The sequence below is a fragment of the Zootoca vivipara genome, chromosome 2 (assembly GCF_963506605.1).
Source record: "Zootoca vivipara chromosome 2, rZooViv1.1, whole genome shotgun sequence".
Classification (NCBI taxonomy): Eukaryota; Metazoa; Chordata; class Lepidosauria; order Squamata; family Lacertidae; genus Zootoca; species Zootoca vivipara.
The window spans coordinates 1,587,646-1,614,009 of NC_083277.1; the positions used below are offsets into that span (position 1 = coordinate 1,587,646).

At 51.0% G+C, this 26,364-nt stretch overlaps 1 protein-coding gene across 1 annotated transcript; it reads right to left on the reverse strand.

Moving 5' to 3' along the window:
* Window positions 1–468: 468 nt before the first annotated feature.
* VPS52 (VPS52 subunit of GARP complex) lies at window positions 469–26,364 on the reverse strand. The gene is made up of 20 exons (XM_035107462.2): window positions 26,267–26,364; window positions 20,480–20,561; window positions 17,811–17,863; window positions 17,631–17,706; window positions 17,341–17,408; window positions 16,219–16,394; window positions 15,765–15,915; window positions 14,892–14,992; window positions 13,856–13,988; window positions 12,982–13,039; window positions 11,207–11,340; window positions 10,025–10,180; window positions 8,837–8,955; window positions 8,378–8,501; window positions 4,732–4,827; window positions 4,257–4,364; window positions 3,063–3,128; window positions 1,820–1,931; window positions 1,391–1,509; window positions 469–807 (listed from the first exon to the last, which is right to left on the reverse strand). The coding sequence occupies exons 1-20, from the start codon at window positions 26,294–26,296 to the stop codon at window positions 661–663; spliced, it is 2,109 nt and encodes a 702-aa protein (XP_034963353.1). The 5' UTR covers window positions 26,297–26,364; the 3' UTR covers window positions 469–660.

Below are 26,364 nucleotides of genomic sequence, written 5' to 3' on the forward strand. Positions count from 1 at the left end.
GTTGGCCTCGGTTCCTAACGCTCCACAACAACCAGCCTCTGGATCCAGCCAACCGGTGGGCAAGCAAGGAAACTGAAGGCTGGGAGATTCAGGACAGATAAAAAGGACTTAGGCATACAGGGCACTGTTAACCTGCGGAACCCGCTGCCACAAGATGAAGCAACCAACCTGGATGGCTAATAGGATGGCTGTGCTCTGCCCCTCCCCAGCAGAGGCAACAAATGCTTCCGCATATCAGTTGCTGGAAACCACGGCAGGGGAGAGGGCTCTTGTGTTCGAATACTGCTTGCTGGCTTCTGATCAGGTCCTCATTCTTTGCACACAAACACACATCCCCTCTCTTGTTCTCTCGGGGGTTGGGCTAGATGACCCCTAGGCCCCCTTCCAGCGCTGTGATTCTCTTGCACAGAAATGAAACTTCCCTGCTCCCTCTTTTCCTCCCAGCAATGAGGCAATGGATCCCAGGTGTGAGTTGCTAGAGAATTTATTTCCACTGTACAAAGCAAGACAGAGAGACAAACAGGAGACACCGTCCCCAAACAGGGCTGCCCCCCCCCCACGGAGATCATGGAGTGATGAGAGGGGGTGGGGGGTGAAGCAGGGATATGGCCTCTCCCCCCAAAACACAACCCGCCATGCACAAAGCCACCCCCCCCCAGCTCAGAAATTGGGTTTGTGCTTCTTGACTTCGACCATCAGGTGGTGGATGTTGATGAGCTCGGAGCGGACGGGGAGGGCTTTGAGGGGGGGCAGCGCCATGACCTTGTGGAAGCGGTGGTAATACTGGATCAGCTGCGTCAGAGCCCCCTGTGGGGAGAGGGGGGGCAGGGGGGTGAGATAAGAGACACGGGGTGGGGTGGGGAGAAGGACACAGGCACACACCCACACCCTAGAGAACACACAAGCACACAGCCAACTGCCCAGCCCCCCCAGAAGCGACAGATAAACACCCTGGGCTAAGCGCTGGGGGGTTGGGCTGGATGACCTTTGGGGGTCCCATCCGACTCTACAGCTCTGGGATTCTACAAGCAGGAAGCTTGTAGAAGCTTTTTTAGTGTGTGTGTGCAAGAACCATTTGAAATTGGGTGGGGAGAGAGCATGGGGAATTTTAAAGAAGATTTCTGGGATCTGCGACTGGGGGACCTCAGCCAAATCCTGCCCTATTCCCTGGTGTGTGTGTGGGGGATTTAAGGGAATATCTGGATGCTGCATGGGGGGCGGACACACACAAGGCCCCGCACGCCCTTCCTCCCCTTCCTGAAGTTGCACGGGGTACAGCTTCCACAAGCCAAGGGGCTGCCCTCTTTCTTTTCAATGGGGGGGGGCTGTGGACACCCCCTTCCTCCTCCCCCCATGGCCCCATTAACCCTTCCATGCCCACGGGGCCCACCTGGATTATGGTGGTGCCGTTCTTGAAGTTGGTGAAGGAACGCATCACGTCCTGGCTGAGAGACTCCACCGCTGCCTTCCAGGTCCCCGCGAAGCCACGCACCAGCTGCGTCACCCGGGCTGAGGGGAGAGATGGGGGGGAGGGAAGCATTGAAGAGGGACTCTCCTCCGGGATGTTTTTTAAACCTGCATTGCATGGGGTGGGGGTGGGGGGGCTGGATGACCCTTGGGGGACCCCCTTCAAACCCTACAACTCCATAAATCACTCCGTCGGTAGCACACGAGACTCTGAACCTCAGGGTTGTGGGTTCACGTCTCATGCTGGGCCAAATATTCCCTGTGCTGCAGGGGGTTGGGCTGGATGACCCTCAGAGGTCCCAACTCCAGGATTCCTGCCTCCTTGCCTCTCCCCACCTGCCAGGCCCCTCACCTTCCTCCCCGCGCAGCCTCTCCACTTGGCCTCGTTCTGCCAGCGCCTCCGCCTCCTTCACAAAGGCAATCATCCCCCCAAAGCCGGGCGCCAGGAGCTCCTCGATGAACTCCTGGAAAGGAGAAAGGGCCGGGGGAGAGAGAGAGAGAGAGAGAGAGAGAGAGAGAGAGAGAGAGAGAGAGAGAGAGAGAGAGAGAGGAGGAAGGATGGAAGAGACACCCAGAGGAACCGCCTTCCGTCCACTGGGCTCCATCTCCCAGAAGCCCCGGCAAACGAGGCTGTACAACACAGGGGGTGAAGGGAACCTCTGGAGGGACCCAGATCACAATTGGCTCCCCCCTGGAGAGCCCCACTGGCATTTTGGGGAAGCTCAAATGCCCTCCGAGCCCTATAGGCGTCTCAGGGACCAAGCTCCCCCTAGGGCCACCCCATTCACGTGCTTCCAGCGCTGTTTTAAAGGGCTTCCCCAAATTTCTAGTGCTGGGACCTCAGGTTTGTCTTTGGCAATGGAATGAATGAAGTCCAACCGCTGGAGAATCACAGCCCCTCCTGCGGCGACTCATAACTGCAGCGTCACACATTTCTGCTGCGTTCAGGGCCCCGAAATGACGCAAGCCTTTTCTTCTTCCCAATATCTCCTGCAATGCAGCGGATGTTCAGGACCAGGGCCTTCCTTCTCCTGGATGGGCTCCCTCCCCAGACTGGCAAACCCCACCTGCCCTGCCCTTCCCTCTAGGAGCACAGGCAGAAAACCACCTCTTGGTCTCGCCTGCTCTATCCGTCTTTGCACGAAGGGGAAGCCCCCGACTCCCAGAGGGATTGAGACCCCTCGGCGCCCCTCGCCTGGTTCAGCCAGCCAGTCGAAGCCGTTCCCTGGGTTGTGGCTGCTGTTGCATGCCGGCAGCTTCTAGGAGCCGCAGGTGAGAGCCGAGTGCGGGATTGGGACAAAGTACCCACGAAGGAGCAGAGGGTCCCCCACCAGAGGGACCACCCCTCCCCTCAAGGGCAGCTAATAAATTCTCAGTGGTGTGCTGCATTAGCTTCAAGTTCCTAGCCCTCATGTTGGAAGGAGGGGGGCCAAAGACGGGGAGAGGAAACTGCGGCCTGGCTCCACGGGACCTTCCTGGAGCCTGCCTCGAACTCGTCACCCACCCACCACTCACAGCACCCGGGAGAGGGGGCGGCATGGCTGCAACGGCGCCCTCCTTGGGGGCAGCTCCATCCACGCACCCTGTTTGCCTACCTGCGTCCGAGCGTTCAGGAGCTGCTGGAATCCCTCGACCTCCTTGCTCTCCTCCACCGCTCGCTCCTGGGAAGGTGGGGAGAGGGGCGTCAGAGAGTGGGGCAGGGGGAAAGGGGCCTATGCAACCCCTGCCCCCTCCCCTCCCCTGGCAGGCAGAGCCAGGCCTTCCTCTCTGCCAGGGCAGGGCGGGAGCAGAATGGTGGGCATCTTTCACCTTTGCCATGCTAACGTTACTCAAATTTGTATACTGCCCCCCCTCTATATATATTCAACATATGACACTGGTTGTCATCTGTCTTGTCTTGGGAGACCATCTTTGTTTAGTTTGCTTGTATTCCACCCAATGCCCATAGATCTCGCAACATGAAATCACAAAATGCATAATAATTTATCTGCAAGCCACGCTGAATCCCTGTATTATAAATATAAATATCAACCTAACAATCCCCCTTTGGTAAAAGGTAAAGGGACCCCTGACCATTAAGTCCAGTCGTGACCGACTCTGGGGTTGCGCGCTCATCTCGCATTATTGGCCGAGGGAGCCGGCGTACAGCTTCCAGGTCATGTGGCCAGCATGACAAAGCCGCTTCTGGCGAACCAGAGCAGCGCACGGAAATGCCGTTTACCTTCCCACTGTAGGGGTTCCTATTTATCTACTTGCATTTTGACGTGCTTTCGAACTGCTAGGTTGGCAGGAGCTGGGACCGAGCAACGGGAGCTCACCCCGTCACAGGGATTCGAACCGCCGACCTTCTGATCAGCAAGTCCTAGACTCTGTGGTTAAACCACAGTGCCACCTGGGTCCACTCCCCCTTTGGAGGTGAGGTCAATTATAAAAAAGGACGTCAGGGCGGTTCATATGTATACATGTCATACGTATTTTGTGTTCTATGCTGCATCATCGTCACATTTAGCTGTGATTCCTGCACTGCAGGGGGTTGGACTAGATGGTCACTAGGGTTACCTTGAGATTCTATGGATCTATGTTCTCAAGCTCTCTTGGTTTCAACAGCCTAATTCACGACAGGAGGAAAAAAGGAACCAAGGGTTCTCGTCGTCCAACCGTTGGGAGCAGGAAATGAAACCCTGGCTGCCCGGCTGCCCGTCAACCAGAGACCCACCAGGGCTGGAAGATCTCGGCCTCCAGCCCCCCAAGTGCAGGGGGCTCAGGAGCTCTCGGGCACCACTACTTACCATGAGGACGCCCAGCATCATGTCGTAGTTGTTGATGAGAAAGATGAGCTGCTCCTTGCGCGAGGAAAACTCAGCCGCCACCCGCAAGACGAAATTCTCCACCTCCGTCTGGAAGAGGGAGAGAGAAAGAGAGAAAGGGGGTGGGTGCTTCAAATGGTTCCCCGTCCCAAAAAAGAAGCAACAGCATCACAGGGTGGGGTGGGGGCCTGGTCCTCTGAAGGCCCCCCATTTGCCAGGGAGCCATAAGCCAGTGTATGCCAACAGGGACACCGGTTTACATGCTACTGCCTGAGTTTTAGTTTTTCCTCTTCCCTCCCTGTAGCACTTCCCTCGCATGCTGTTGCTGTTTCTTCTTCTTTCTTAAGACTGAGAGCCTACGTATCTCGTTTTGATTGAACCCAAGTCCCTTTCTGGGAGAGTGGGGTGCAAATGCTCCAAACAGAGGCAATAATGACTAAATTAGTCCCCGCCTTACCTGTAGCTGCCCCAGCAGAGTCAGCGTCCGGTCGTTGGGGAACGTCTGGTTGATGCTGACGATGGCCGAAGAGAACTCTGCATACCTCCGGGTGATCTGGGGGAGGAGGGAGAGGGCTAGGAGCTGAGCATGGTTGGGGGGGAGGAACGTGGACCCCAGAGCAGCTCTGTCAGGGTCTTCCCTCAACTCCCACCCAAAGCTGGATGCCTTTCCATCAGGCAGTTGCATCAAAGGGAGAGAGAGAGGATCAGGGAAGCCAACTTGAATAAAATATTGGGGCGGGGGCGGGTTTTGCAGGTAAGCTTGTGGGGAAGGAGCGATGAAGTTGGGGTCTGAGCTTCCTTTCCCCCTCATCCCCCCACAACTCTCTTTCCTTTCGTGTCATGTACTGGAGATGTGAAGACGAAGTATCTGAAGAAGTGTGCATGCACACGAAAGCTCATACCTATGACAAACTTAGCTGGTCTCTAAGGTGCTACTGGAAGGAATTTTTTTATTTTGTTTCGAAAGGTTGTTTTCTGCTGCTCCAGAGAAGCGGACCCGGAGCAATGGATTCAAACTACAAGAAAGAAGATTCCACCTCAACATTAGGAAGAACTTCCTGACAGTAAGAGCTGTTCGACAGTGGAATTTACTGCCAAGGAATGTGGTGGTCTCCTTCTTTGGAGCAGAGGTCTTTAAGCAGAGGCTTGACAGCCATATATAATAATAATAATAATAATAATAATAATAATAATAATAATAATAATAATAATTTATTATTTATACCCCGCCCATCTGGCCGGGTTCCCCCAGCCACTCTGGGCGGCTTCCAAGAAAACAGAAATTCTAAAATACAGAAATCCATCAAACATTAAAAGCTTCCCTAAACAGGGCTGCCTTGAGATGCCTTCTAAAGGTCTGGTAATTGTTGTTCTCTTTGACCTCTAGTGGGAGGGCATTCCACAGGGTGGGTGCCACTACCGAGAAGGCCCTCTGCCTGGTTCCCTGTAACTTGGCTTCTCGTAATGAGGGAACCGCCAGGAGGCCCTCGGAGCTGGACCTCAGTGTCCGGGCAGAACGCTGGGGGTGGAGACGCTCCTTCATGTATATCGGACCGAGGCCGTTTAGGGCTTTAAAGGTCAACACCAACACTTTGAATTGTGCTCAAGAATGCTTTGATGGTCTTTCCTGCTTGGCAGGGGGTTGGACTGGATGGCCCTTGTGGTCTCTTCCAACTCTACGATTCTATGATTCTATGACTACGTCAGACCAACATCTCCTGTAACTGGAGATGTGAGCCTGAGGTGTGTGTGTGTGTGCGTGCGTGCGTGTGCGTGTGTGTGTGTGTGCAGGGGGTGCCTTTACCACCCCTAAGGCATTTTGAAGCCACACTGGGGGAGTCTCTTTTCAGCCAGCAAAAATGCTTTCAACAAACAAAATCGGTATTTTTAGGGAAGATAAAACCACCAAACTGCCCAGCACCTTCCAGGTTCGCTCTTCCCACAGGCCAGGCTCTAAACAGCCAGGAGGGAAGCCTCAAATGGCATTTTTGTTGTTGCTATTATTATTATTATTAGTAGTATTATTAGTATTATTATTATTTATTATTACATTGGTATACCACCCCCTTAATCTGAAGACTTCAGGGCAGCTCGCAGCATAAAAACACAATGTCAGCAACGTGGCCCCACCAGAGCGCAGCGGAAGAGTTGGCCTCCGAAATTGAGCTAAGCGAGCAAGGGGCCGACTCTGCAGATGAGAGCTGGCTGTCAGAGGTCTGGAAAGGGCAGCCCGGCCCCCTCCTTCCCAGGGAAGGCGCTGTTAGCTCTTAAGGAGAGGGAGAGTTGGAAGGTGACCAGAGCATTGCCAGGCAGCCAGCAGATAAGCCAGAGTGCGAGGCTGTGTCTTCTGGGAGTGGGGAGGAGGCACAAAAGCCGGTCATTCCCCGTACTAGGAGACGGGAGAAGCTCAGAGAGCAAGGGAAGGGAAGAGGAAGAAAAGCGGGATTTTGGCATTCTTCCTGTTGGGGGAGGGATGATGATACAGACTGATCAACTGTCGTTAATGAGAACAGGCGGAAAGCCGTGCTCTGGGTGTGGTTTTCTTGTAAATAAATGTACAAAAAACTGACGGAGAGTCATCGCTCATCGCCCAAAAATGGAAGGGGGAAGGAATTCCATCAGTACAGGATTGGCAAATCAAATTAATAGAATTCATGAATTTAGCCAAAATGACTGCAGCAATAAGGAATATTCCTAAACAAAAAATTCAAAACGAGTGGAAATGGGTAGAAATCTATCTGAAAAAAAGAAGGTATTAATACCAATTTGGTGATTTGCTTAAATTAACTAACGTATAAGGAGAGATATTTATCAGATAAAGGAAGAAGATACACCTGGGGAAGGTGGTTTAAATATAAGAATTGAAGAAAGCGAGTACAGAAAAATATAGGAAGCGATATGTGAACAGTCGGAAGTATTTCAATTTTAATTTTGTAATTGTCTTTTCTTTGTTTTCTTTTCCTTTTCCTTTTGTTTTTCCTCTCCCCCACCCCCTTTGCTCTCTTTGTTCTAATTTTGAAATGTTATATTTGGATTTCCTTTTATTTAAATTTTTTGTATATCATTTGATGTGTATTATGTTGAGTGTATTATGTTGAGTGCTCTGGTCCATGGGGTCACGAAGAGTCGGACACAACTAAACGACTAAACAACAACAACAACAACATGTTGAGTATAAGTTCAGAGGAAATGTTACTTTGAGTATATATTCTTATGATTTGTAATTGCTATATATTTTTCTTCTCTTTAATTCGGTTTCCTTATGTTTTGTAATTTTTCAGTTTTTGATGTTTATGTTACCATTTTTGTTATATTTTGTAATATTTTTTTAAAAACGGAAATAAAGATCTATTTTAAAATTTAAAAAATAAAACTGATGGAGAGTCATTACTGCTTATCAGGCTGCCGGCCTGCCAGAGATCATAGAATCGTAGAGTTGGAAGAGACCACAAGGGCCATCCAGTCCAATCCCCTGCCAAGCAGGAAACACCATCAAAGCATTCTTGACACATGCCTGTCAAGCCTCTGCTTAAAGACCTCCAAAGAAGGAGACTCCACCACACTCCACTGCAAATTCCACTGCCGAACAGCTCTTACTGTCAGGAAGTTCTTCCTAATGTTTAGGTGGAGTCTTCTTTCTTGTAGCTTGAATCCATTGCTCCGTGTCCGCTTCTCTGGAGCAGCAGAAAACAACATTCTCCCTCCTCTATATGACATCCTTTTATATATTTGAACAAAGCTATCATACCACCCCTTAACCTCCTCTTCTCCAGGCTAAACATACCCAGCTCCCTAAGCCGTTCCTCATAAGGCATCATTTCCAGGCCTTTGACCATTTTGGTTGCCCTCTTCTGGACACGTTCCAGTTTGTCAATATCCTTCTTGAACTGTGGTGCCCAGAACTGGACACAGTACTCCAGGTGAGGTCTGACCAGAGCAGAATACAGTGGTACTATTACTTCCCTTGATCTAGATGCCAAACTCCTATTGATGCAGCCCAGAATTGATACACACAAGACGCAAAATACATACTAAAAGCAAGCACTCTTCCCGGTCCCCTTGGAAGGCTTTCCAATGGTGTGGCGTCCCCTCCCCAGACTTACGTAGTGGGGCCGGGTGTCGAGGAAGCCCAGCTTCTGGGGGTCGGTGTTCTGGATGCTCTGAATGTTCAGCTCCAGGATGTGCTCAAAGCGCGGCCACAGCATCTCCAGGAGGGTGTCCCAATACCTGCATGTCCAGACAGGGAGCAGGGGAGAGCGGGCGGACAGGATCCCTTGCTTTATATTTACATATATTTGACAGAGATATCCTGAGATCCAGCACCTTAGGACCACGCCCTCCCCCCGCTGGAGACTGGATGTGTCTGGCTGGCCAAGGGGAACATTGCCCCCAACCCAACAAGGCTGGGAGAAGTTGAGCAGGAGGGGATGGAGAAGAGGCGCTCAGGCAGAGGTCGGGCAGCCGTCTGCTAGGGATCTTTTGAGCTGAGATCCCTGAACTGCAAGGGGTTGAACTGGATGACACACACACACACCCCGGGGTGGGGCCCCTTCCCCACTCACTTGTCGATGGCGGGGACATTTCTCTTGGCCATGATGGTTTTGAAGCGGAGGACGATATGGATGCTGAGAAAGACGGCAATGCTGTCGTAGCAGTCGCTCACATAAGCGTCCATGTGCTTCTGCCGTTGTTGTTGGGGGTTTTTTGGGGGGGGGGAGGGAGAGACAGACCCAAAGGCCAGGCCCACAATTTAGTCATTTGTTTCAACAAATTTATACGCCGCTTGATGGTCTCTGTGTGAACCCACTTTAAAGCGGTTCACCAAAAAAGATTAAACGGTAAAATGTTTTTTTTTTTAAAAAAATAGACAACAGTTGAGAAACCAAAACAGGTTACAATTCACATCCAATTTCTAAGCATCCGTGCCAGGTTGTCTAAACACGTATTTTTATTTTTATCACTAATTTTTTAGGTAAAGGGACCCTTGACCATTAGGTCCAGTCGTGACCGACTCTGGGGTTGCTAATTTTTTAACAGCCCTTAAAATAAACAACATGGAATAAAAATTAAAAATGACTATATTACTATAAAATTACTATAAGAATGATCAAATCTAACATGGTCGTATCTTGATTGTCAAATGCCTTGCGACTCGAACGTTTTGGCTCCTGAACGCCGCAACCCCGGAAGTGAGTGTTCTGGTTTGCGAACGTTCTTTGGAACCTGAACGTCTGACGCAGCTTCCGCGGCTTCTGATTGGCTGCAGGAGTTTCCTGTAGCCAATCGGAAACCGTGCTTTGGTTTTTGAAGGTTTTGGAAGTCTGACAGACTTCCAGAATGGATTCTGTTCGACTTCCGAGATACGACTGTATATGGATATTATTATTTTCATTATCCAAGCCCATCTATATTTATTTTTAATCTGCTATAGTTTGTATAAATGGGTTCCACATGCTGCTATACTCCATGCAAAGTGTACATATACTTTAATAATAATATTATTATTATTTATACCCTGCCTATCTGGCTGGGTTCCCTCAGCCACTCCTTGCGCGGACAAACCCAAATGTTTTCAGTCAGCACCGAAAAGCAAGCAGGGAAGTTGTCCGCCGTGTATCAAGAGGCAGGGAGTTCCAAAGTCATGCTCCTTGGAAGTGTATGCTTCGGGGAGGGGGGGAAGGGAACGTGAAAGAGGGTGTCCCTTTCCCTCCTCCGTCCCTGGCAGCCTCCCCCCAAGCACCCCTACTCACGAGGAACATGGTGAGCGTCTTCCCCATGACGGCGTTGAAGAGGTCCAGGGCGGGGGTCCCCGTCACCAGGAAGAAGTCGCAGAGGAAGAGATACTCGCGGCAGCTGTTGTCCAGGAGGGCGAAGTGCTGGCTGCGGAAGAGGGACTCAAAGGGGTACTGGGGGAGAGGGGCGGGAAGAGAAGGGGGTCAGGATCAGGACCAGAAGAGCAGCAGGCATACCTGCTCTGCCTGGCAGCCCAATCTCCAAGAAGACAGCTAGATCCGGCCAGTGGCCTCTTCTCACAAGGGCCAAATGAACCTGGGAATACAGATAGAATGCCTCTGGGCCAGACGCTCCATAAGAACTCAAGGAGAGCCCAGCTGCCGGATCCGGCCTGTCCTCAGCCGATGTCCCCAAATGGGAAGAAGCCCACAAAAGGGACGTTGTAGGGTAGGTGGTGCGATTGGCATTTGTAAAATCCTGCCCAGTTTGGAGGAGAGTGGAGAGAGGAAGTTTTTTCTCCCTCTCCCCTAACGCTAGAACTGAAAGGAAGTAACCTGTGGAACTCCCTCCCACTGGAGCCACATTTACCAGTATGTTGTGAACCACCCTGAGATCCATGGATAAAGGGCAGGATACAAATTTACTTAATATTAATGATGATGATAAGCCTCAAAAGCGGTGCAAACAGCTGCTCCAAGAATCCCTAATATTTAGACGCTTTTCGTAGGGCCCAGTCCCCAAAGGGGGAGACTCACCTTTATAAAAGGCACACGAGACCCAGCACAACTGAGCCAAAAATCACACAGCAGGTTTCTTTATAAAATGTTTCTAACACTTAATGGGGGAAAATATGGTTAGAGGTAGGTAGCCGTGTTGGTCTGGGTCGAAGTAAAATAAAAAAATTCCTTCAGTAGCACCTTAAAGACCAACTAAGTTTTTATTTTGGTATGAGCTTTCGTGTGCGTGCACACGAAAATATATCTCTATTGAAGGGGTTGGACTAGATGACCGTTGGGGGGGGTCCCCTTCCTACTCTACGATTCTAAACAGTTTACATAAAAAGAGAAGTAGAAATACACCAAATAATTGGAGAAGCCCTTAAAAAGAAATTCCACAAAATGACAACAGCAAAGAGAAAGAAAGCAAATGGACCCACAGTGAGAGCCAGAAAGGTGGGGGTTAAAAGAGGGGGGACTCACCCGGACGTCGCTCTTCTGGGCAGAGTGGGGGACGATGATGGGGCCCTCCAGCTCGGCCCCCCCAATGACACTGCCCCGGTTCCCCAGCGTGAAAATGGTGTTCCGGTTCCGGAGGGACGGCTTTGAGAAAAAGCGTGGCGGCAGAGGAGAGTCAAGGGAGAAACATGCCCAGGGAGGCGGTCCCCCACAGACCCCCCACCCAGACCTTGTGGGTGCCCCCCAAAGGGAGCACAGGAACGGGGCCTTCTCGGTGGTGGCTCCCCACTTGCGGAAATCTCTCCCTGCGAGGCTCACCTGGGGCCATCACTACATCTCTGCAAGCTGCCCAGAGTTGCTGGGGCAACCTAGTCAGATGGGCGGTGTATATAATTAATTTACTACTACTACTACTACTACTACTACTACTATTATTATTATTATTATTATTATTATTATTATTATTATCACTTCATTCCTAGCCAGGCCTTTGGCTGCCACTGATGGCCTTTGGGAGCAGGTGGGCTGTTTCAAATGCAGCCCCTCCCCACTTTTAATGTGCGCACGTGTGGCTTTTCTGAGTTGCAATGGCAAAAAAAAAGGTGACTGATAAATTTAATAGATGGTATTGAGAGTTATGCCTGTTGTCTTTGTCCATGGAGTTTTCTTGGCAGGGATACTGGAGTGGCTTGCCAGTTCCTTCTCCAGGTGGATCACGTTTAGTCAAAACTCTCCACTCTGACCTGTCCATCTTGGGTGGCCCTGCATGGCATAGCTCATAGCTTCTCTGAGTTATTCAAGCCCCTTCGCCACGACAAGGCAGTGATCCATGAAGGATGAGGGTGAAATTTAATTTAAATTTTAATGAGGGTGAAAGAGGAGAGCGCAAAATATGGTCTGAAGCTCAACATAAAAAAAACCAAGATCATGGCCCCTGGTCCCATCACCTCCTGGCAAATAGAAGGGGAAGAAATGGAGGCAGCGAGAGATTTTACTTTCTTGGGCTCCTTGATCACTGCAGATGGTGACAGCAGTCACGAAATTAAAAGACGCCTGCTTCTTGGGAGAAAAGCAATGACAAACCTAGACAGCATCTTAAAAAGCAGAGACATCACCTTGCCGACAAAGGTCCGTATAGTTAAAGCTATGGTTTTCCCAGTATGGAAGTGAGAGCTGGACCATAAAGAAGGCTGATCGCCGAAGAATTGATGCTTTTGAATTATGGTGCTGGAGGAGACTCTTGAGAGTCCCATGGACTGCAAGAAGATCAAACCTATCCATTCTGAAGGAAATCAGCCCTGAGTGCTCACTCGAAGGACAGATCCTGAAGCTGAGGCTCCAATACGTTGGCCACCTCATGAGAAGAGAAGACTCCCTGGAAAAGACCCTGATGTTGGGAAAGATGGAGGGCACTAGGAGAAGGGGACGACAGAGGACGAGATGGTTGGACAGTGTTCTCGAAGCTACGAACATGAGTCTGACCAAACTGCGGGAAGCAGTGGAAGACAGGAGTGCCTGGCATGCTCTGGTCCATGGGGTCACGAAGAGTCAGACACGACTAAACAACAACAACAAAGTGATGAGAGTTATGCTCAGGATCCAAGCCCCTTGCAAGAGGGAAACGTTTAAGGCAGCTTTCGAAGCTCCTATATGGCAACCAGCCCAACTGGAGGGCCCCCCCCCAAGGTTCATCTATTCCAACCCCGTTATTGGGGGCTAGGCTGGGAAAGGGGCAGAGCTGATCCTGCCTTTCTGCCCCTTCCATGCGAGCGTCCGTCCCCCCCTTGCAAAAAGGATATCCTTCTTGGCCGTGTCCTCTACCCCCATGAGGTCGTCCTTCTCGGCCACTTCTTCGTACTGCAGGCAGGGAGAAAGAGAGAGAGAGAGAAAAGGCGTTTGAGGGAATGGTAGGAATGGACGGACGGCTGTCATCTGAAATTAACACAGAATACTTTTGATGATGCCAGCATAGATATATTGAGCAAAGCACCACATGTAATCTTGGCAGCTCAAATATTAATTGCGCCTCGGTGGGAAGCACATCGAAATCTTACGCCGGGCGCTTCGTGCCGCACACTAGGGAATACTGAATCAATGGAGGAAATGATGTGCATTTTGAGATTTCCATGAGGCCTAGCACCTCCAGGCACGCTTTACGTGATTTGGCATTCCTTCACGTTTTCCAGATGAGCCTCATCACACGCCTGGCAAACCTGGAACTAGACTCGATCATCAGGTAACACTGAAATTATCTCTTTTTGTGAACGCAACATTTATTCTCGCTTTTTCCTTGGACTTTGTTATTCTAGCCCTTGGGCAACCGTACTTAAAATCATGGAATTGCAGAGTTGGACAGGATCCCCAAGGCTCAGCTAGCACAAGCCACATCAGTTTATTTATCTGACATTTGATTTTCCTCTGTTTACGATCACTGCTCTTAAGACTTGTCATGGAATCTTTACCAAAGCACTTTTTTATATGATTTTGTGTTCCTTTGTGACAAAAACAGAGCAGATAGTTCGGTTGGCGCAGAGCACGAGGCTCTTAATCTCTGGGTCGTGGGTTTGAGCCCCACAAAGCTTCACACATTGCAGGGGGTTGGACTAGATGACCCTCTGGGCCCTTTCCTACTCTTCAATGGTGCGAGTCATCCAAAGGAAATGCAGAAGTCACCTGCACTTTCATGAGGCGGCTGGTGTAGGACTTGAAGTAGCTGAGGTAGATTTTGCTCATGGTCTCAACATACTCGTCCCGGACCTCTTTGGCCACTGAGCGCTCGTGGCCCAGCAGGAACTGGTAGAAGAACCTGTAGAGAGAAGGGGAGAGAGAGAGAGATGGGGGGAACATGCAAGGCATGCTGGGAAATTCAGGAGCCAGGATGATGCCAGAGGAATTTGCACACCAGCTTCCCGCCAAGAGCTGACCCAGACCCTGCGCTTGCCATCCAAGGGCCTTCTCTGTGCGCCCCCCTCCCCATGAGGTCCAGAGGGGGGCCTTTTCTGTGGTGGCACCATCATTGCATGTCTCTAGGCACCAGACAAAAAGATTCCCAGGTCTTTGGACACTGAACAATCTAGGTCAGGGGGGACTATTACTATGCTGATCTTATTATTATGCTGTGTAAAATAAACAACAACAACAACAACAGGCCACCCATCTGATTGGTTTGCCCCAGACACTCTGGGTAGCTTCCAACAAATAAAAAAGCATAATAAAACATCAGACATTAAAAAAAATTTCCTATACAGGGCTGCCTTCAGGTGTTTTCTAAAAGTGAAGCTCTTAATCAGGCACCCCCAAACTGCGGCCCTCCAGATGTTTTGGCCTACAACTCCCATGATCCCTAGCTAACAGGACCAGTGGTCGGGGAAGATGGGAATTGTAGTCCAAAACATCTGGAGGGCCGAAGTTTGGGGGTGCCTGCTCTTAATGTTGCACAGTGCCCTGGGATCTTTGGAGAAAGGATGCTACACAAATGGAATAAAGAAGAAAACAAAACAAGGGGTCATAATGCAGGGCACACAAACACACACATGCGCCGGACGTTCCCGATCAGCATGGGCTGAGCAAGGGCTGCTGGGAGTTGCAGTCCACAGCGGGTGGCCAGAAAAGGAAACTAAGCAGGGGATTCTGGGAATGACTCTGAGGCTGCTCTCTTATTGGCCCAGCCAGCAGCAGGGAATGCTGGGAGACTCCCTCCTTTTCCTACCTGTACTTGAGCAGGGCATTCTGGGGGATCTGGTAGTTGGTCATGGGCTTGCGGAAGGAGTAGATCTTCTGTAGGATGAATTCCCGGATCTTGGCTACTGCCTGGCAGGAGAGGGAGAGAGGGGGGCAGGTCAGGGAAGAGGACTTGGGGAGGGGGGCTTGCGTCCTGAAGAGCCCCCGGCCTCAGCCTTTCTTCCAGGGCAACGCAGAGCTAGGATGGAGCAGCTCCCAGTCCAAAAAATGCCCCCTAATCACTCCAGAATTGACAAATCTCTGTGCTGGCTGCCAAATAGTTTCTGGGTCCAATTCATAGGGTGGGTTTTGACCCATAAAGCCTTCAAAAGCTCAGGACTGTGAGGATGGCCTCTCCCCATATGAACCGACCCGGACCCTGAGGTCAATCACGAAGGGCAGGGTAGAAATTTAATAACTAATAACAACACAGGTTTTAGCTGGAGGGAGCCATGTGGGCATAGAACACACATAAAAACAGGAACTTGGCCTCTATGATAACCAAACAAAGACTTTGGGAAGGATAAAAGAAACTGCTCCCCTTGTGTCAACACTTCTTTTTTTAAAAAAAGTTCGTACAATGTCCCGACGTTGGTAAATTTTTGGGCCAGGGTGATAGAAATGAGTAATTGGACGGAAAAATGCTATCTTTGCAGAGGAAAAAATTCTTTTGAATTATATCCCCGTCTAGCTAAGGGACAGCATGGATGAACCAGAAGAACAAAAATCCATTCTTCAACCAACGGATAGGAGATACCTGCCAAGGGCTGCGTTTGACGAGACACCTCACCAAGGTGCCAAGCCCAAATGGGGGGGGTGATGGGGGGGCTCAGCTGGGTGGGGGGTGTCCCTCACCCCTCACCTTGGCTTTCAGCTTGTCCAGGATGTCGGTCACGTCCGTACAGGCCATGGTCTCACGGAAAGCCTGCTCCTTGACGGCGTTGATCTTGTTGTTCAGCTCGTGAAGCTGCTCCAGAAAGGCCTGGTCCGTCACGGGCGACTCCAGGATGGTGCTGGGAAGACAAGGCAGGGTCAGGGTCACACCCTCACCCCTAGGACTTCCCTCTTGTCCCCCGCCCCCCCCCCAAATTGAAAATAAGAGTCAAAAAGAGATTGAAACTCAAGTGGCAGGGAGTTCCAGAGTGCATAGTCGCTGCCACACAGAAAGACTAACTAGCAGTGAATATTGCTTGGATTTGAACTTATCCACTTTTCAGTTTTTGTTTCTGAGGGATACATTTCCGTCTGGCGCTTCTCCCGCCCTCCACCTGCACCCCGTGCATTGGAAGAGGTTGGGGGGGGGGAACGGTCCTGACCTGATCATGATGTTGGGCACCACCAGCTCGTCCACCAGCTGGGACAGGCGGCCCCGCACGGCCTGGCGGTTGCGCAGCCGGACGTTCATGGCCACCGACTGCTCCTGCAGGGTCTGGATCTCACAGCTGATGCTGCTCAGGTCTGACTGAAAGGAGCTCAGCATGGCCTCCATGCGCTGCAACATGCGGCGGTGGGGGGGGGGGAGGAAGGAAAGGCGGGGTTGTGCTTAGGAAGAAATGGCTGAAGGAAGCAAGGAGTCCACTTGCCTGCTGCGTAAGGAGACAGACACTCTCCCTGGAAATGTGCCTAAAGCAGAACCTCCTCACTCAGGAGAAGTCTACCTCTGGGAACGATGAGGAGCTGCAGGTGGGCAGCGGTGAGACAAAGATAGTGGGAGAGACAGTTGTCTGCCCCGAACCTCCCTGTCGGGGTGCTCACAGGAGAGCCATCATCTTCCAATATGTCAAGGGCTGTTTGGAGGGCAGGACTCGAACCCATGGCTTCAGAAGAGATTCCAACTAAACAACGGGAGGAACTTTCTGACAGTCAGATCTGTTTGACCGTGGGATGGCAGGTGGTAAGACTCTCCTCTCTTGGAGGTTTTGAAGTAGTGTTTGGATGGCGACAATGATATAATTAATTAATCAATCAATCAACCAATTTTGTATATCACCCTATACCCTCAGACCTCAGGGTGGATCACAATATTTAAAAAACACAAAAACTATAATAACACATAATGGTGGAGGGCCACCTGTCAGAAACTCTTTAGCTGAGATTATTGCGTGGCAGGGGGTTGGGCTAGATGACCCCCGGGGTTCCCTTCCAACTACAATCCTATGATTCTGGTAGGGAGGAGCCTCCGTGTGATACAGTGAGAACAGGGTAGGGTCTTGCTCCCACACAGAGATCGGGCCATTGCAGAGAGGGAGAGCAGAGCACGACGCCCCCCCCCCACTGGCGCTTGGGTGAAATACAGCTTTGTGATATTCTCTCTCTCTCTCTCTCTCTCTCTCTCTCTCTCTCTCTCTCTCTCTCTCTCTCTCTCTCTCTCCTTCCCAAGGCAGGCAGGATAAGATTAAACACAGTTAAGGCTCCTACAGAGGGGGGACCCTCCTCACCTCCAGGACAGCGTCACAGGCCGTGATCTGCGTGTGGAGTGATGCAATGTTCTTGCTCTCCTTGATGTCTGGATGAGGCCGCTAAGGATAAATGCCTGCTGGGAGGAGGCACCCGACAAAAGCCCCCCCCCCCCGCCCCCTGTGCAGAAAGCCAGGCCAAGCCAGCTCTGTACGTGTTCCTGGGCTCTGGCGAGACTCTCCCACCTTGCACGGGCTCAACTAGAGGACCTCTGAGTGCCCCGTTCAACTCTCCCCTTTCTGTAACCCTTCCCTTCTGCTGCTGAGGATACAGTCCTTGATGGAGGCGTTCTCGATCTGCTGCAGCTCCAGCTCCACCTGCTTGGAGTAGTGCCTCAGGTCCACCCCCTGCGGGACAGAATGGGGAGGGGTCACCACCTGGAGGGGGGGCACAGGGGGGGAATGCTCTCCCTTCCCCAACTCCCAGCCCTGGCAGACCTCCCCCCTCTCACCGTCTTCAGCGCCTCCTGCACCAGAGCATCCTCCAAATTGGCCTGGATGTGAACTGGGGGGGGGGGAGAGAAAGAACAAGGTCAGGACAGGAGGGGGACAAGGCTGCTCTGCCTCTCCCCCCCAAAAAAATGATGGGGGGGTGACAGAGCAATCGTGCCAAGACAGAAAGGGTCTCCCACTAGTCATGACTCAGAGGGCATTAGCAGCAGGAACCCCCCCCTGTTTTCATGGCAGGCACCCCCCCCCAAAAAACCCTGCTTCCCCCAAAATGCTGCTTTATATTTTAAAGAAAAAAATCTCAACGCAGTTTACAGCCTGTTAAAACATCAAATGAAACCACGCAGAATAAAGTCAAGCTCCGAGGGAAATATTTCAGATCCTTCTCGAAGAGACGTTTGCCTTTCCCCATATTTATTGACCTGCGGAAGGACTCTAGGAAGCCAGTGAGGTGTAGTGGTTAGAGCAGGGGGTCAGCAAACCTTTTCAGCAGGGGGGGCGGTCCACTGTCCCTCAGACCTTGTGGGGGGCTGGACTGCAGGTGAAACTCGGAAAATTAGAATATCGTCGAAAAGTGCATTTATTTCAGTAAAGCAACTTATTGTTGTGTTGTTGTTGTTTAGTCGTTTAGTCGTGTCCGACTCTTCGTGACCCCATGGACCAGAGCACGCCAGGCACTCCTGTCTTCCACTGCCTCCCGCAGTTTGGTCACACTCATTTTGGTAGCTTCAAGAACACTGTCCAACCATCTTGTCCTCTGTCGTCCTCTTCTCCTAGTGCCCTCAATCTTTCCCAACATCAGGGTCTTTTCCAAGGATTCTTCTCTTCTCATGAGGTGGCCAAAGTATTGGAGCCTCAGCTTCACGATCTGTCCTTCCAGGGAGCACTCAGGGCTGATTTCCTTCAGAATGGATAGGTTTGATCTTCTTGCAGTCCATGGGACTCTCAAGAGTCTCCTCCAGCACCACAATTCAAAAGCAACTTATTATTATTTTTTATTTTTTTTATTTTTGCAAATGCTTTCTTTTGGAAATTCCACAGTAATAAAACAAATAGTTACAATAATGCAAAAGTGAACAAAAATAAACATCGCTATTACATTTCATTAATTACATTCCTGTTATAATTGACCCGCCTAACAACAAATGATTACAATTACAACCAATAAAGACTTGACATATCTTGCTTTGCATGTCCTACATCTATCTCATATATTGGTTTCACCTTTTAAGTTGCATTACAGAAATAAATGCACTTTTCGACGATATTCTAATTTCCCGAGTTTCACCTGTGTATTTTGAAGGGGGGGGGAATTCCTATACCCCACAAATAACCCAGAGATGCATTTTAAATAAAAGGACACATTCTACTCATGTAAAAACACGCTGATAGAAGGCGATTGGGCCTGAGCCAGCCCCTGGGCCTTCGTTTCTCTACCCATGGGTTAGAGCAGGGGTCCCCAGACTTACCAGGCTTCGGGCCGGAGGGCAGGGGAGTGTGTGTGCAGCGGGCCAGAGGGCGGGGGAGTGCGCGCCCGTGCGCATGCGCACACGCACATGGTCGGGGGGAAATCGCCGAAAATCCTTTGTGCGCATGCGTATGGGCCTCCCCCGACCCGGAAGTGCACCGGAAATTACCTCTTCTGGGTCGGGAGAGGCCCATACGCATGCGCACAAAGGATTTTCGGCGATTTTTTCCGATTTTGAAGATCGCCGCCGCGCTGCGCGCCGTAAGAGCGAGCAGCGGCAGCGGGCGTCGCCGCGGGCCGGATTGGGAGGCCAATTGGACCGCATCCGGCCCGGGGGCCGTAGTCTGGGGACCCCTGGGTTAGAGTGTCAGTTTAGGATGTGGCGCTCATCTCACTTTTCAGGACAAGGGAACCAGAGTTTGTCCACAGGCAGCTTTCAAGGTCATGTGGCCAGCAGGACTAAACCGCTTCTGGTGCAACGGGACACCATGACAGAAACCAGAGTGCATGGAAACACCGTTTACCTTCCTGCCGCAGCGGAACCTGTTTATCTGCTTGCACTGGTGTGCTTTCCAACTGCTAGGTTGGCAGGAGCTGGGACCGAGCCGCGGGAGCTCACCCCGTCGCAGGGATTTGAACCGCCGACCTTCCGATCGGGAAGCCCAAGAGGATAAGTAGTTTAGAGAACAGTGCCACCCTCATTGAACCACATGCTCCTTGGAGAAAAAGGTGGATCCAAAATGCAACAAACCAGTTCTTCTGCTCACCTGCTTAAGGAAGCTGGAGGGCGCAGGCAGGTGGAGATGTCAGAGATCGCAAATGGACCCGCGCCAGTCACAAAACACTAATTTTGAACCCTGCTTCCTTTCCAGGAGGAGGTGGAACAGTTTCCTGGCCCTCCCTTGAACAAAGGTCAGTAAGAGCTGTTCGGCAGTGGAATTTGCTGCCAAGGAGTGTGGTTGAGTCTCCTTCTTTGGAGGTCTTTAAACAGAGGCTTGACAGGCATATGTCAATAATGCTTTGATGGTGTTTCCTGCTTGGCAGGGGGTTGGACTGGATGGCCCTTGTGGTCTCTTCCAACTCTATGATTCTATGATTCCTACCTGTGGCGCCTGCCTTGCAGGGGGTTGGACTAGATGACCCTTTGGGACCCTTCCCAAAGCAAGTAGCTCTGAAGGAGAGGGAAGGAGGAGGAGAACTTACTGTCCACTTCATCCAGGATGAACTCATCTGAGGTCAGGTCCAGCTCGCCCAGGTTCAGCTGCAAGGCCTCCTCGCTCGGACCCTAAAGGGCAGAGGAAGGAAGGTTAAGGATGCAAGAAAGGAGCCCAGCGCGTCCAGCCTTCTGTTCTCACAGTGGCCAACCACGTGTCCACGAGGGGGAAGCAGGATCTGAGCACAAGAGCCACTCTCCCCTCCAGCAACTGGCTAATGTTTTCTGCAAGGAGCTCAGAGGGGAAGACACAAACAGTCCCATTCCGTACAATTTTAATCCCCCACAAGTCAGACTGAGAGGAAGCCATTAACCGGCAGACACATGGTCAGGGTCTGAGCCAAAATTTTGCTGCCCTTTTGAGTCTGGTGCTGTAACCCTACGTGGGCAAGGGCTGCTTCCATCAAGGGCCAGTTGAGCTGGTGGGGAGTCCAGAGCAATAGAATCAAAGACCCGGGTTCAAATCCCTGCACAGCCATGAGGCTCACTGCGCGACCTTGGGCCAGTTTCTACCCCGCAGGGCTGTTCAGAGGAAAAAACAGTCTCAGGGCAATTAGCAGAATATAAGTGCAATTAGCAGAATATAAGCAATGTTTATTTATTTTATGAAAGTTATATACCGCTTGATTATAGGGGAAAACCTCCAAGTGGTTTAGAAAGGAAGACAAATGCAGTAAAATTATCACTTTAAAAACTGCAACTGTAACTTTAAAACATACGGAAAGTTAAAAGCAGAATAAACTACCGTAGATTAAAGCCAATAGAAACACATACAGATTTTCTGGACACCTGGAAGGCTTGTTTAAACAAAGGCAACTTCAATTGGTGCAGAAAAGAGCGCAGAGAAGGCACCTGCCTGGTGTCAAGAAGCAGGGAGTTCCAAAGTGCAAAGGTTCTGCCACACGGAATGGACCAGACCCAAAGGCTGCTTTCAAGGGGCAGATCAGAGGCATCTGATGGTTCATTATGTTTCTGTAGATGCTGGAAGCTGCCCAGAGAGCCTGGGGTGACTCAACCGGATAGGCAGGGTGCAAATAATGTAAAATACTATTATTAATTCCCCTTCATGGATCAATGCCTTGTCGTGGCGAAGGGGCTTGAATAACTCAGAGAAGCTATGAGCTATGCCATGCAGGGCCACCCAAGATGGACAGGTCATAGTGGAGAGTTTTGACTAAACGTGATCCACCTGGAGAAGGAACTGGCAAGCCACTCCAGTATCCCTGCCAAGAAAACTCCATGGACAAAGACAACAGGCATATAAAAGTTATGACGCTGGAAGATGAGCCCCTCAGGTCGGAAGGCGTCCAACATGCTACTGAGGAAGAGCGGAGGACAAGTACAAGTAGATTCAGAGCTGATGAAGCGGCTGGGCCAAAGCCGAAAGGACGCTCAGTTGCGGATATCCCTGGAAGCGAAAGGAAAGTCCGATGCTGTAAAGAAAAATATTGCATAGGAACCTGGAATGTAAGAACCATGAGTGGAGGTAAGCTGGATGTGGTCAAAAATGAGATGACAAGAATAAATATCGACATCCTGGGCATCAGTGAACTAAAATGGAAGGGAATGGGCGAATTCAGTTCGGGTGACTATCATATCTACTACTGTGGGCAAGAATCCTGTAGCAGAAATGGAGTGGCCCTCATAGTCAACAAAAGAGTGGCAAAAGCTGTAATGGGATGCAATCTCAAAAATGACAGAATGATCTCGATACGAATCCAAGGCAGACCTTTTAACATCACAGTAATCCAAGTTTATGCACCAACTACCGGAGCTGAAGAAAGTGAAATTTACCAATTCTATGAAGACCTACAACACCTTCTAGAAATTACACCAAAGAAGGATGTTCTTCTCATTACAGGGGATTGGAATGCTAAAGTAGGGAATCAAGAGATAAAAGGAACAACTGGCAAGTTTGGCCTGGGAGTTCAAAATGAAGCAGGGCAAAGGCTAATAGAGTTCTGTCAAGAGAACAAGCTGGTCATCACAAACACTCTCTTCCAACAACACAAGAGACGACTCTACACATGGATATCACCAAATGGGCAGCATCGAAATCAGATTGATTATATTCTCTGCAGCCAAAGATGGAGAAGCTCTATACAGTCAGCAAAAACAAGACCTGGAGCTGACTGTAACTCAGATCATCAGCTTCTTATAGCAAAACTAGTGGAATTCAGCCCGTTTAAAAACGGGCGCTAGAACGCTGCTGTCGTGCAGCGCCGGCATGGGACGGAGCTTCGGAGGTCTCCGAAGCTCCGTCTCATGCGGGAGGTGCGCGGCAAGGTGGCGGGGGGGGGAGAGAAGCACTTCTCCCGCCCCCCCCCGCCGCGCACCTGCCGCATGAGACGGGGCTTCAGAGACCTTCTCCGAAACTCCGTCCCATGCCGGCGCTGCGTGCCGAGGCGGCGGGGGGGGGGGAGGAGCGCTTCTCCCCCCCCCCCGCCACCGCCTCGCCGGGCACCTCCCGCATGAGACGGGGCTTCGGAGAAGGTCTCCGAAGCCCCGTCCCATGTCGGCGCTGCGTGGTGAGGCGGCGGGGGGGAGCGCTTCTCCCCCCCCCGCCGCCTCGCCGCACACCTCCCGCATGAGACGGGGCTTCGGAGAAGGTCTCCGAAGCCCCGTCCCATGTCGGCGCTGCGTGGTGAGGCGGCGGGGGGGAGGAGCGCTTCTCCCCCCGCCGCCTCGCCGCACACCTCCCGCATGAGACGGGGCTTCGGAGAAGGTCTCCGAAGCCCTGTCCCATGTCGGTGCTGCGTGCCGAGGCGGCGGGGGGGAGGAGCGCTTCTCCTCCCCCCCCCGCCACCTCGCCGCGCACGCCAAGCCAGTCCCCGAGCCGAAGTGCGGCGCGGCAGGTGCTTTTCGCTGTTTGCCTCCCCCTTCGCTCCGGGAAGGCAAACGGCGAAAAGCCCCCGCCGCGCCGCACTTCGGCTCGGGGACTGGCTTGGCGGCGGCGGGAAAAAGGGGAGGAATTCCTCCCCTTCTTCCCGCCGCCGCCAAGCCAAAGCCGGCTTCCCTCGGCGCCCGCTGCCGCTTCGGCCGAGGAAGCGCCGTCCCATGCCGGAGGTGCGCGGCAAGGCTGCCGGGGGGGAGCGCTTCTTTTCCCCGCCGCCTCGCCGCGCACCTCCAGCATGAGACTGGGCTTCGGAGCGGCGGTTGGCGGAGCGGCGGTTGGCCATTGTCCCTCCGTCCAATCCCCGTGTCTCTGGGGTACATGCGCAGTACCCCAGGGACACACGGGACAACTGGACGCAGGGACAACATGGACATTATTATATAGGATTCCAGCTTAAACTGAAGAAAGTAGGAAAAACCACTGGGCCAGTAAGATACAATCTGAATCAAATCCCTTATGAATACACAGTGGAAGTGAGGAACAGGTTTAAGGATTTAGATTTGGTGGACAGAGTGCCTGAAGAACTATGGATGGAGGCTCGTAACATTATACAGGAGGCAGCAACGAAAACCATCCCAAGGAAAAGGAAATGCAAGAAAGCAAAATGGCTGTCCAACGAGGCCTTACAAATAGCGGAGGAGAGGAGGCAAGCAAAATGCAAGGGAGATAGGGAAAGATACAGGAAACTGAATGCAGATTTCCAAAAAACAGCAAGGAGAGACAAGAGGGTCTTCTTAAATGAGCAATGCAAAGAAATAGAGGAAAACAATAGAATGGGGAAAACCAGAGATCTGTTCAAGAAAATTGGAGACATGAAAGGAACATTTCGTACAAAGATTACCATAATCAAGGACAAAAGTGGTAAGGACCTAACAGAAGCAGAAGACATCAAGAAGAGGTGGCAAGAATACACAGAGGAGTTATACCAGAAAGATATGGAGGTCTCGTACACCCCAGGTAGTGTGGTTGCTGACCTTGAGCCAGACATCTTGGAGAGTGAAGTCAAATGGGCCTTAGAAAGCACTGCTAATAACAAGGCCAGTGGAAGTGATGATATTCCAGCTGAACTGTTTAAAATTTTAAAAGATGATGCTGTTAAGGTGCTACACCCAATATGCCAGCAAGTTTGGAAAACTCAGCAATGGCCAGAGGATTGGAGAAGATCAGTCTACATCCCAAGTCCAAAGAAGGGCAGTGCCAAAGAATGCTCCAACTACCGCACAATTGCGCTCATTTCACACGCTAGCAAGGTTATGCTTAAAATTCTACAAGGCAGGCTTAAGCAGTATGTGGACCGAGAACTCCCAGAAGTGCAAGCTGGATTTCGAAAAGGCAGAGGAACCAGAGACCAAATAGCAAACATGCGCTGGATTATGGAGAAAGCTAGAGAGTTCCAGAAAAACGTCTACTTCTGCTTCATTGACTATGCAAAAGCCTTTGACTGTGTCGACCACAGCAAACTATGGCAAGTTCTTAAAGAAATGGGAGTGCCTGATCACCTCATCTGTCTCCTGAGAAATCTCTATGTGGGACAAGAAGCTACAGTCAGAACTGGATATGGAACAACTGAGTGGTTCAAAATTGGGAAAGGAGTACGACAAGGTTGTATATTGTCTCCCTGCTTATTTAACTTATATGCAGAATTCATCATGCGAAAGGCTGGACTAGATGAATCCCAAGCCGGAATTAAGATTGCCGGAAGAAATATCAACAACCTCAGATATGCAGATGACACAACCTTGATGGCAGAAAGCGAGGAGGAATTAAAAAACCTTTTAATGAGGGTGAAAGAGGAGAGCGCAAAATATGGTCTGAAGCTCAACATCAAAAAAACCAAGATCATGGCCACTGGTCCCATCACCTCCTGGCAAATAGAAGGGGAAGAAATGGAGGCAGTGAGAGATTTCACCTTCTTGGGCTCCTTGATCACTGCAGATGGTGACAGCAGTCACGAAATTAAAAGACGCCTGCTTCTTGGGAGAAAAGCAATGACAAACCTAGACAGCATCTTAAAAAGCAGAGACATCACCTTGCCGACAAAGGTCCATATAGTTAAAGCTATGGTTTTCCCAGTAGTGATGTATGGAAGTGAGAGCTGGACCATAAAGAAGGCTGATCGTCGAAGAATTGATGCTTTTGAATTATGGTGCTGGAGGAGACTCTTGAGAGTCCCGTGGACTGCAAGAAGATCAAACCTATCCATTCTTAAGGAAATCAGCCCTGAGTGCTCCCTGGAAGGACAGATCGTGAAGCTGAGGCTCCAATACTTTGGCCACCTAATGAGAAGAGAAGAATCCTTGGAAAAGACCCTGATGTTGGGAAAGATTGAGGGCACAAGGAGAAGGGGACGACAGAGGACGAGATGGTTGGACAGTGTTCTCGAAGCTACGAACATGAGTTTGACCAAACTGCGGGAGGCAGTGCAAGACAGGAGTGCCTGGCGTGCTATGGTCCATGGGGTCACGAAGAGTCGGACACGACTAAACGACTAAACAACAACAACAACAACACTATTATTAATTATTATTATTATTATTCAGCCCACCTCCCCTGTTATGGCTTGTCCAGCTGCGTTTCTGCCCTGCTTTCTCTCTTTGCAGCCCAAAGGGGCTCCGTCGGCCTAAAAGCGACAGGCAGGAGCCCAACAGGTGCAGAGGGGAAAGCCCCACTCCGCGCATGCGCATTGGCCAAAGCCGTGGGGCTGAGGGGAGCGGGGTCAAAGGTCACCAGAACATTCCCCACCCCCAGCCCAAATATTCTTTTCGCGATTGAAGAGGAAAAAAATAAAGAGAGGGACCGAGAGGAGGGTGTCCTTTATTTATGAGACACCGGAAGTCGGAGGCTCAGAGACCGGAAACGGGGACAGGTCCGTGAGCCTCACCGATCCGTCCCCCGCCTCTTCCTCGTCCATGTCTCCCGCCCGGAGCTGCTGTTGCTCCTGCTGCTGCTGCCGCTGCCGCCGCCGCCGCTGTTCTTCGG

Coding starts and splice junctions, on each gene's coding strand:
- VPS52 (XM_035107462.2), bottom strand. CDS start 26,296: ATGGACGAGGAAGAGGCGGGGGACGGATCG. Junction 17,864..20,479: donor CATCCTGGATGAAGTGGACA/GTAAGTTCTCCT, acceptor CCCCCCCCCCAG/TTCACATCCAGGCCAATTTG. Junction 1,932..3,062: donor TCCTGAACGCTCGGACGCAG/GTAGGCAAACAG, acceptor TCTCCTTTCCAG/GAGTTCATCGAGGAGCTCCT.